General features: G+C 41.8%; 1 protein-coding gene across 1 annotated transcript in view; it reads right to left on the bottom strand.

Moving 5' to 3' along the window:
- Positions 1-713: 713 nt before the first annotated feature.
- foxo1a (forkhead box O1 a) overlaps positions 714-11,801 on the bottom strand; it is a 30,582-nt gene continuing 19,494 nt past the window's right edge. The window contains exons 2-3 of the mRNA XM_083913850.1: positions 5,499-5,690; positions 714-4,954 (exon numbers count right to left, since the gene is read on the bottom strand). Of these exons, the coding sequence (XP_083769976.1) occupies positions 3,767-4,954; positions 5,499-5,690 (1,380 nt within the window). The 3' untranslated portion in view covers positions 714-3,766. The remainder of the gene's footprint in view (positions 4,955-5,498; positions 5,691-11,801) is intronic.

The following is an 11,801-nucleotide window of genomic DNA, read 5'->3' as shown; positions in this document are numbered from 1 at the left end:
GGTTCAGTGGTAGGGGGTGCACGGTGCGGAATGTGGCTGCACGGAAAAGCCAGGACGAATCATTGTAGAGCAGAAATGAGACGCCAGAACAGGGAGTGTAGCAGTGGAGACTTTTCTGTCTTTTATAAAACAAGCCTCTGCACATGGCTTAAATCTCCTGTTCTGGGATTCTTTATCCTCCTGTACCATACTTCCAGTTGTTCAGTGTGAGAACTGCATGGAAGACGAAAGAAGGAACATTTTACTCTGCGAATACTTTGATTTTCAGACTATGGGTATGAGGGTGACAAGAATAAAATAAAATGACATACTGTAGTTTAACAATGTTAAGTCAAATTAGCCTATTATCCCTACATTTACTTTAATGCCATGGTTTTGCATCTATTGGGAAAGGTAATCATTATTTTTGCATAGATGTATTTCAAACAGTTTTTTGCCATTCAAGTTTCCCATGTAGCTTGCTTGTATTTGAAAATTAAGTAATTTAATTCCACCAGCCTTCTTTACCAAGAAAATGATGTCTGCCTGGAGAGCAGCTCTGCCTCTTTATCATGCTTGTACCAAACCAAAACTCCAAGGTGCTAATATCAACTTGTGTATGTACTATATTTATTGTTGAATGACAAATTGGACACATCTTTAACACAGAAGTACATTTATTCAGGTCTTAATACATTAATATTGAACAAGTTACATATTCTTATTGATTGCAAATCACACAACACAATTCAAATTTATTCCTGTATATAAGTTCAATGTAACAGATTCTTATTTTAAAATATGTATATGGGAACTCTCCCTCTTGTTACGAGGAGCACTTTGTTAAAAAATGTAAGTAAAAGTGCAATATTTTTTTACTCATAAAATTACAAAAAATTGGTCCAGAATCTGCATTCTGAGCAGGACTTCTCTGACAGACTAAATATTGTGTTTTCCATTTTAAAAATTCAATATATCTTTACATTTTTTTCAGTAATTTGCTTTCTGATGCTATTTTCTAAAAACTGTAGCTAAATACAAGAAATACAACATTGTCAGTTTACAAAAGCTTAGCATATTAATCACTGCAGCATCTATTATCTAAATAAACTTCATTTTTTCCCCCATATAACTATCTGGAACATAGAGTTTTGACATCAACAACACCATAATATCTCACAGCGCTATGTTACAATAAAATATCTCTGTCATGAGTTCAAAGAAAAGGAAAATATAATAATAGCAACATAAAATTAAGGAATACAATGCATAGATTCAATCATTTAAAAATGTAGAGATATAATTTACTTAGTATAGCTCTTTTACTTTTAGAGTGAATCCTGTGACACTGACTACATGGATTCATTACAGTTTATCCTGACTTGAGTGACCGGCACAAATATATATAATTCTGAACATAGCACATGATAAAAATGTTAAATATATCACTTTGACTTCAAAGGCAAATTTGGCTAGGGTACACCATGGCATGTTTGGGTAAGAAAAGGCAACACCTGGCACCAAAGCCAAACTGCAGCTTCCTCAACAGCCTTTTGAAATGTTAAAAATGTCATTTTTTACTCTTCTTAAACCTACCCCGCTCCCTGGCTTTCCTTAAGATCTATGGCAGTGGTGCCGGATCATATGCCATGACTGGTCTGGAGTACGCACGTTTTCATTTCAACCAAAGACGCAAACTAATTAAAGAGCTTTCCAACCGAGGGTGGAGGTGAACTCATTAGAAGTACGATTCAAATAAAAACCTGCATAGTCAAAGCCCTTGACAACACATGATCAGGCCCTTGCTGATAAATGTGGTTTCAGGAGAATTCATGCAATAAAGATTAATGTTGAATAGGCAGTTTTAGTTTGTTATCTTTAAACCTCCTTGTCTCTCAGCCACTGAACCAGTCGACTTGATTAGAAGCAGTCATTTTTACAGACACCATCTTCACAAAGGTAGCCACAATCTTGTACACTACGTATTTGTGACTCTGCATAATAAGTCACTGACAGGCCTACAAGCTCGTTGTTAGTACAGCGATAAGTGGGAAAGTCAGAAAATGCAAATATACATGCTAGATAAAATACTTAACACTTAGTGGCGCTTTTCAGGGGCAAAAAAAATTTATGAAAATAGACTTGTTATTAAGAAGATGATTGGACACAGAAAATCACGTTATCTTTACATTATCGAATGTTTTAAAAGACAGACATGGGTAGAGGTAGGAGGAGCAGAGTGAAAGTGGAGTCTCAATAAAAGCTGTAAAGTTGATTCTACTGACACCATCAGAGGGCATTTTTGAACAAAAAGGGAATCATACTGTCTCATTTAAATCAGTCACACTAACTAAGACAAAGAATTAAATGTAAAAAAAAAAAAAAAAAGAACTGAAGGTGAACAGGGGACAGGCTTGTTTCTCACAGTGTCTTTAATGACAATCTCCGGCAGGTCTTGGACTTGGCCTCCTTATGAAAAAAACAGAAGCACTCACAATATCTTTTTAGTCGCCAACCTGCCTTGACCTGTTAATATTCACAGAGCTGCGAAGCATTGAGGAAACCCCAACAACAATCTATACTCACTAGTTTCTTCTTGACTTCTAAAAAAAACAACCGAAAATAGGGAACTGAAAATACAAAATTCACTGTACTTTTCTTCAAAACCGCTGGATTTGAGTATCTTCTGGACCGTAGACATTTACAATATAAAACCCTTCAAGCCTGCAGTCGATATCTACTTTATTAGGCACAATAAATAGGCCCCTGTGGTATTAAGGTTCAGAGTGACAAATGACTCAGAACAATTCTGATGTCTGGGTGCAGGTTATGCACCAGCATAAATCTATATTAACCACAAATAATTTAGGTCTCAAATATATACTAAATCCAGTAAACATCTACTACATCATTTAATATACATCATTCTTAATGTATGTACAATAAATCAGAACGTATGTTATAGTTTTCGCAGCCTGATTGAGAAGAATCCTCAAGCACAGATATGTCCACTTGACATGTGTTTAAAAGAATCTGATCCAGTTTTCAATGTTTCTGCTGCCTTGACGTTTGCGTCCACTTTGTAAACACTATTTACAGTCTTAGAAAATACACTAAGCGGCTTGATTTTACAAACTATATGATGCCATTATGTACAGTCAGGCAATAACAAAGTGGGTTATTATGAGGATCCATTAAAAAGTCTCACTTTACATCAGGCCCCAAACCCACGAGCCGGATAGCCTTCATAATTCTTCCGTAGTGGTAATCAACTATCACTACACTGTACATACAAAGATTTTCATTGTTGAAACACAGTAAACATGGTATGAGTTTGTGCATTTCTACAGATTGTGCCGCTGCTGCTGCTGCTGCTGCTGCTGATGATGATGATGATGAGATGTAGTTGGCAAGTCACTTGCAAATATCGCAGACACAACCACTGTATAGTATCTGTAATCGTGGTGAGTAAACCAGAGAGGTGTGTTTCTGTTTGGCTCTCATGTTAAGGCAAAATGTTTGGCACTTAGTTTTTACAAATTATTTGATATTAAAAAATAATTCAGATTCACTAGTTCAGGGGCTGTAATGGAGATGCATCCTCAGTTGATCATAACCAGTCTTAGTCTGCTGAAGTGATCTGAAAACTATTTTTGAAACAGAAATGTTGATGGTACAGAAACTGCAGGTGAAGTTGGGTTGAGGATTGAACATCTTTAAGATACATTTTTTGTCTGAAATGAGTTCTGTTTGTGCCTTCCATCAAACAGCAACAGAACTAGAGTCTCTACCCCGACACCCAGCTGTGTGTGGTGGTCTTCACTCCGTGGGGGAAACCTTGTTGGGTCACCATTGGCTCAAAGTTGAAGTCCAGGGAGTCACCATCCATCAGAGTGTCATGAAGGACTGTCTCCATGTCAAACTCGAACTTCTCGATGGACATGTCGTCCAGGTCGCTGGGCAGCTTCTCCGGGTGCAAGGGCTGTGGCAGGCCCGGTCGGCCGTATCCGTTGGTGTTGAGAGGGCAGAAGCCACTTGGCATGCCTCCTCCACTGAGGTGGCTGGAGAGACCATAAGGCATCTGCATAGGGCTTTTGGGTATAGGCAAACGCGTGGTTCCCCCACTGTGGCTCAGGGACATGAGCAAGCGGCCATTCATAGCTGGTGATGTGGCCCGGGCTTGGCTATGCACATTGTGGGGATGAGTGTGAGGGAGACCATGCGGATGACCATTCCCTCCTCCCATGAGTTTAGCTGCATGCTGGCTGCTGCTGTACGGCGGCAGCATGCAGCCTCCACTGGACTGAGACACCACAGTGTCCACTGACGGCATGAGCTCTCCATGTGGGTCTGTATCTGATGTCAGCAGCTCCTTCAGAAGCCCCGCAGGGCAGCTGTACTGGCCCATACTGGGCACGAAGCTGGGCTTGCTCTCTGGCAGTGTCTGCAGCGGCATGGACGACAGGGTGTTCATTCCTGCTTGGCCATACACACACTTGCGGTACTCCTGCTGAGGCTGTGCGGCCATGCTGGGGGAGCTGTAAGCAGGGTACCCAGGGCTCGGCTGCATCATCGGAGAGGGGGAGGACTGGGAGGAGCCAGGGGTCGTCCCCCCTCCTCCCACCTGAGAGTTGTTTGGTGAGAGCAAGTTCAGGTTGTCCAGAAGGTTCTCCATGACATTCTCAGAACTGTGTCCCAGAGAGCCTGTCATTTCCGTGAGACTGGGCAGCGTGGCCGTCATCTTGGCCCCGGGGGCTCCTGGGTAGCCCATATGCACGTCTGCCTCCCCGAGGTCATCCTCTGGCATGAAGGGTGAGAGGCGGCCGCTCAGAGTGCTGGCATTAGAGCTGGTCCGAGGCCTGAAGCTGTTCCATGCATCAAAATCGTCGTTGCTGTGGGAGTTGGGGCTGCCAGGCCACTTGGAGTAGGAGCCTGGGCTGTCTGCTCCTCCGTCAGGGCCGCCCTGCAGGGACAGCTGTGGGGAGACATGGAGACTCTCAGTGTACCAATATACATACTGTATGTGCCGGAGACGGTCAGTGTAACATATGTTTAGGGAAGAAACGATTGGCAATAAAAGACATGGTTGGATGGTATTTAAAAATACAATACAAAAGTACTTTAGCTAAATGAAGTTATAATGTGATAATATCTTGAGGATGGCTATTTACAGGATGTTTACAGACGTTTTATGACTCTAAGAAACAATAAAAATAAAAATAAGTTTGAAGTGTGGATATGACTACCAAACACACAGAATCATTCTTAGTTAATTTCCTCCACATCTACGAGGCTTATTGATTAAATTAATTAAATCCAGATCATTGTATTTGTTTGTGATCATTTCTGAAAACATTTATCAAAAAATCAGTTTCTTTTGTTCAAAAAACAATCATGAATTCATATTTGAAAAATAGACAGAAAGTGTAGAGACATTGAGTTAAAAGAAAATCTTAGCATGGTTAAAAAATAAAATAGCTCAGCACTGAAAGAATGAGCTGGATTCTCTCTTTCTTTACCTTTTTCTTAGCTGCTCTTCCTCTGCTCTTGGTGAACTTGCTGTTGTTGTCCATGGAGGCTGCCCTGCGTCGAGGGGACTTGCCGCTCTTCCCGCCCTCCGGGTTTAGCATCCACCATGAGCTCTTCCCCGTCCCCTCATTCTGGACACGAATAAAGCGGCTGTGCAGGGACAGGTTGTGTCTAATGGAGTTCTGGAGGAGAGGGAGAAAGGGAGAAGCTGTGTGAGAAGCAGACAAACAGAGAGATTTGTGTTTGCCCTTTTCCCAAACACCTCAGATCTGCTTTAGCATACAAGTGCAAATCCATCAGTACAGGTGGTTGTCTTTTAAAAACACATCGGACTTGACAGCTGACTTACAAAGGAGAAAGGGAGATTTTAAGGTCATTCAACAACCTAATGCCATGTTCAATTCAAAGAAACCCATGTGCACAAACACGCATTTACTCCATGAGCAATACATCTTGAACAGAACAAGGATTAAAATGCACTCTTATCTCCACACATCCTCTGCATGGGGGCTTTATATCCTTCACAAAAACAGGGGCACCTTTAAACCAACACTCACATTCCACCTGACTATATGTCTTGTCTGAACCAGCACAGAATCAAAGGGAGGAAACATACTAATCTTTTCTCCTTACAGACACATTAATACTGTGCTCTAACGTTGCTTAGTGACATCCGCAGTGGAAAAACTAATTTTTTGTGCAGGAACCTAGTGGAGCATTATTAAAACAGGGCAAACAAGAGCAAGAATATTGGGCAAACGTCTGCTTAGCAAACCACAGAAAGTGATACACCATTACTGGAACTACTACTGTACTGGGACACTTCAGACTCATTTGTTTTCCAGTGTGTTATAGTTTTCAGTTTTAGCCCAAACTATTATTGAAGTGACCATTTACCCTTAGAGAATAATTTACACTCTGGCTCTGTATCGTTTTGTGTACAGGCCACAACCTTAAGTAATGAGCCTTGGCCAGACATAACTGTGCATGCGTAAAGCTTGTTGTTTTGGAAGAAAGGCTGGAACTCCCGGCAGACACACACACATGCAGAGCTTTGCGTGCATAGTGGCTAACGTCATCAAGCCTTTTCCTGCTGTGAGTCACTGCTTCACATCTGGTTCACAGTCTGCCCTAAGCTCTGCCTTCACCTCCACTTCTCCTCATCTCTACCACCTCTTCTCTGAAATCTTGTCCCACTCTCAACTACACCACAATTATATTTATTGTTGATTCTTCACAGTTTTCCATAGCTCAGAGAGACGTCATTAAATTGCTTGCTTTGTCCAACAGTCCCAAACCCAAAGATATTGATTTCACACTGACATAAGAGAGAAGGAGCAACTTCATACATTTGAAAAGCAAATATCTGGCATTTTAGCTTAATAAAGTGATGTTTTCCAATTGCTTGTTTTCTCCTACTGTCCAAAGCCGAAATATATATTATTATGCACTGATATAAAACAGAGAAAAGCAAATTATTAGTGTTGCACTTAAAAATAAAGGTGGTAGACTTGCAAGAGACATATTCAAAATGAGAACAGTCCAAATCTGAGGAGAACAGGCTGAAATATCCTACTTTAAGTGCTCAATTTAACCCTTTAATGGAAACTATCACTTCAGCATTATTATTTTAGTATCCCGTGCAACATGTTTTCATTAAATGTTATATATATATTATATTCCTTATTGGTTTTACTAATAAAATGGGAAATCACAACCAAGTTAAATATAACAAAATAATTATAGTTATTTATTCAAACCAGGCAGCAAACACATAGGCTTTTAACTGCTGTTTAATGTGTACAAATGTGTAGTTATCTGCCACTTTGTTTCACGTCTGTTCACTCAGAACAGCCATGCATAATATTATACAACTGACAGGACATGTGATCCTGCAACCCTGTGGACATAATCGGTGATCTCCGATTCACTTTAACAAAGACAAAGGGGGCTAACAAAGAGCAGGACTAGGCTAAAGCTAACTCGTCATCCGCTCTAACTGCTTCCTCGCCGTACATAGGTGAACAAAATGGGTGAACTACTACTGATATAATCATGTAATACATCCCACATAGAACAGGTTGCAATACACAGAGTATATTTGATATATATCGTTCATCCCTACGGGTCTTACATGATGCCTTCCATTTGGGAAATCTGATTGCCACATTCCGTCTGAAGTTTCAATTGGAAAGTCAGAAGGAATGCACTGTTTATCAGCAAGTATTTGTCTTCTTTGTGTCTCATTATATCAGTCATACACACAGTACTATCCATCTCATATCTGTGGACATGTTGCTACAGTGTTTGTATGTGCAAAATACCGCAAAATACCGCACAATGCCTTAACAATGCCTAACCTAGCTGGAGTCCCCCCACCTGTTAAATTTAATGCTTTCTTGACTTGTTACTGAAACACAGTCGAGCCAAATGGGACGTCATCCCCATTACTGAGCTCTGACCTCAACTGAAAATGGAACGCAGCATCATAAGACCCTCCCTGTTAGTCACAGCACAAGCTGAGATAACCTCGAAGACATCATTATGACATCATGAGGGTTACTTTTTCAAACTTTGAAAAGCTCTCTCCAGTGCCACAGAAGACATTATATAACTGTTTGTGTAGTACTCCTCAAGATACATAAACTGACGTCCGTGAGCAAAATTGGTGGTCACCCTTTAACCAATTAACATAATTGTTGTCAACTGATCAATTAATTGAATACCTTCCATTCCAGCCAATACCATCTTTAATTTTCCTGTCTCTCAGTTTTCTTTAACATCTCCTCTTCTTCCCTTCTCTCTATCTAGTTTTCCTTCTCCCCACGTCTTTCCTCTCCTCACATGGGGGCCCACCTGAACACTCGCCCTTCACATATGAATGCAATTCTGAATCAAATGACCCAACTACCTCAGCCAATAGTCTCAGTTTAGTTTGCATGACCTGAGGGATGTGACAACCCTTCTCTGATTAGCCTAGCAAATGCTTTTAACCCGCCCTCCTCCTCGTGCACATCAGTAGCTATGACAAAATGCAAGGAGTAAAGTCTGGTCATGAGCCTCTGTTTCCCATGACCACTGAGAGTGCTGGTAATTTCAGCTGTGCTGCAACAAGGAATGACTGCAATGTGAGTGCAGACGCCGGGATGTCCTGTTACAGCCCTATATCTTCCTGATGACATGAAGGAGAAACTGACAGCTAAGAGTCTGAGCCTCAGGCTCTGGTTTCTATTTTGACTTATTTCACAGTCATGATGATGATGGAGAACATTTTAAAAAACAGTTTAAAAGTCTTGATGTAAGAGGGGGAGTAAAAGCAGCTCTGAAAAGAAATACCAGAACTCGGCAGAACTTGGAGCGCTGTGTGGGGAGTGTAGCTGAGGGTGTCTGGTGAGGCCAATGGAAAAGCCTTGCCCCCACTCTGTGTGTGTGTGTGTGTGTGTGTGTGTGTGTGTGTGTGTGTGTGTGTGTGTGTGTGTGTGTGTGTGTGTGTGTGTGTGTGTGTGTGTGTGTGTGTGTGTGTGTGTGTGTGTGTGTGTGTGAGAGTGTGTGAGCGAGAGAGAGAGAGAGACACAGAGAGAGCCAGCTCATGTTTTTAGTGCGATGGCAGTATGACAAACAGCAGCACAGTATGGTTTTGATTTTGTTGCTCTCTCCACTGCAGCCAGTGATATTGTGGTTTGAAAGCACATGCAGTTTGGGATGAACAAACACATATGACACAAGCACACACTCAATGACACGCATATATGAATGAAATGTTAGGACACACTTCTTCTTTTTTTCCTATTGTTATAATTTTTCAAAATTTTTTTCATTCTTTCGGACCCAGCAGCTGTATGTGACACTGATTTATCTCTGGCCGCATTACACAGGCATCTCAACATTCCAGCTAATCACTGTGTGCAAAGTTCAATTGTAATCGCAGCCAACTTGTTAGTATCTCTTAGGAAACAGTAAAGGCAGGATTCCCAGCCATCACAATCAGTATTCCTCAGCAAGGTTACAAAACAAGCGATTGACAGAACTGAACTCTGACTATCGTCGCTCGAGGACAGTCCTATCTTGTGTTCTATGAAAATATGACATTAACACCGTCCCATCTCAAGAGGAGTGTTCTTTCTTTCTTATTACAAACAAATGGGACAAAATGATGGAGTCTTGGAAAAGAAACAAAAGATTGTGTAAGACAGAGTGGCCTGCAAAACAATATCACATAAACTTTGCTTGTACTTATGAAATAGTACATATGAATAAAAACATTTGAGTTATACTGAGGATAGAATCAAAACAAACTAAAAAACTGGCAGCTATCTGATATTACTGTATCTCCGAAGGCTAGTTAATGTAGCCAGAGATAATAAAAATACTTTTCTCTGTTCTGCCTGAACCCGCCGCAAGGAGCACCACCTCCGCTGTCTGAGTCAACAGAACAGAGGGGCGCTGGCAAAACACGAGGAAGTGACCACATGAAAGAGGTCTGTGACAGGAAACAGAGCTGACTTCCTGCCGCACAGGAAACGCGGCGGTTCGAGAGGCAGAGAAAAAGGCTTGGAATGCGAAGCCGCAGCGCCGTGAGCCAAGTGGACACCGCAAATTTAGCTTTTGCACCCTCCTCTAACCCCCCCCCCCCCCCCCCACACACACACACACACACACACACACTGCCTAAGAGTTTATGTTTAGCAACAGACACTAATCCCTGATGTCACAGTATATTTATTTAATGAAAGTGATGCTGTCGTGTCATGTGACTCCTGAAACTTTTGACTGTATACGTCATGACTCAACAAGTGGCTGCAGTAACGACTTCTGGGTGGTGTGGGTATGTGTGAGAGAGCAAGAGAATGTTTTGAGTGCAGGCTATTTAAGAAATAGAAAAAGAGGGGTTGTGTGTGACAGAGAGGGCATGGATCAGTACAGAACACACTGTGCTGGTTTAAACTCCCTTACTGGCAGCACTACTGAAAGGCCACAGTGTTCGCTACATCACCCTCTCCTCTCCTTCCATCTCCCCATTTTTTCTCATCTCCTTTCCCTCTTTTAATCTCCTCTACTTCCAACCTTGTCTTCTGTCACCTCATTCCTACTCCTTTTATCTGCTGTGTTCCATTCTCTCCTTCTTTGTCCTCTCCTCTCCTTTCATCAACTTGTTTCCTTCCTTTGCTTATTTCCTTGACTCGTCACATCCTTCCAACTCCTGCATCTCTCCTCCTCTCCTCATCCTGTTTCCTTGCTCCTCACCTGTTCCTCTGTTTTCCTTCCTTCACTTCTCCTCTCCTGCTCTCCCTTGCGGACAGTAGCAAAGTATCTGCAGAAAACTGTGTCAGACAGATGCTGGCACACTGACCGAGGTGCTGACGCTCTCAGAGCTGCTCAAATGTCAACTCACACATGAAAAAATCCCCAAAAGAGAGCTACACCACCTACTTGCAGGGCTGCTTTGAATCAAGTGAAGCCACAAGTGAAACCTCAGCTGCAAAGCTTATATACCTATGTATAAAGTATCTGCAGCAAATGCTCCCTCCTCACTGACTGAAAGCGTGCAAGCAGGTATGAACTCACACCCCAGCAGTTCTCTGAGAAGTTTCACACACATGTACCAGAGATATGGAAGCGGTGAAAGTGAAAAAATGTGGTTTCCCTGCACTATTTCCACTGAACTCATTAGAGAAACGGTGCTGTCCTAAACAGGTTTTTTCACCTTTCAAAAGTCAAAGTCAGCTTTATTGTCAATTCTTCACATGAACAAGACATACAAGGATTCGAAATTGTGTTTCTCACTATCCCAAGCGTAGACTTGACAAGACACGATTAGTAAAGTAAAGTGGCAAGACACAAATGGTAAGTGACACAACATAAATGATCTAACTGCTATAGTAACAACAAAACAACACAATAGTATTAGCAACAAATAATAATAAAGGTTACTTATGTTATGTTTCAGGCTTAACAGTAGGTGCAGTGTTTCCCATACATACACCAATGTGTGGCGCAGCGCCACATAATCAACACCGACAAATCGACTCTGGATTTTTTGCTTTTTTTCAACGTTCTTTTGAAATATTGTTCCGTTTACTCATCTCCCCATAGCGCTCTTTCTCCCTGTCATTCTCGCACACACACACACACACACACACACACACACACACACACACACACACACACGCGCACACACACACACACACACACACACACACACACACACACACACACACACACACACACACACACACAGTGACGCGCACCTCACTGCAGCTTGTGTGCTGACAGTCTGCGGTGTGTGCGCACAG

This window comes from Echiichthys vipera (assembly GCF_963691815.1).
Source record: "Echiichthys vipera genome assembly, chromosome: 5".
Lineage (NCBI taxonomy): Eukaryota > Metazoa > Chordata > Actinopteri > Perciformes > Trachinidae > Echiichthys > Echiichthys vipera.
The sequence above is the reverse complement of the archived record's forward strand: the minus strand, read 5'-3'. Positions and strand labels throughout refer to the sequence as shown.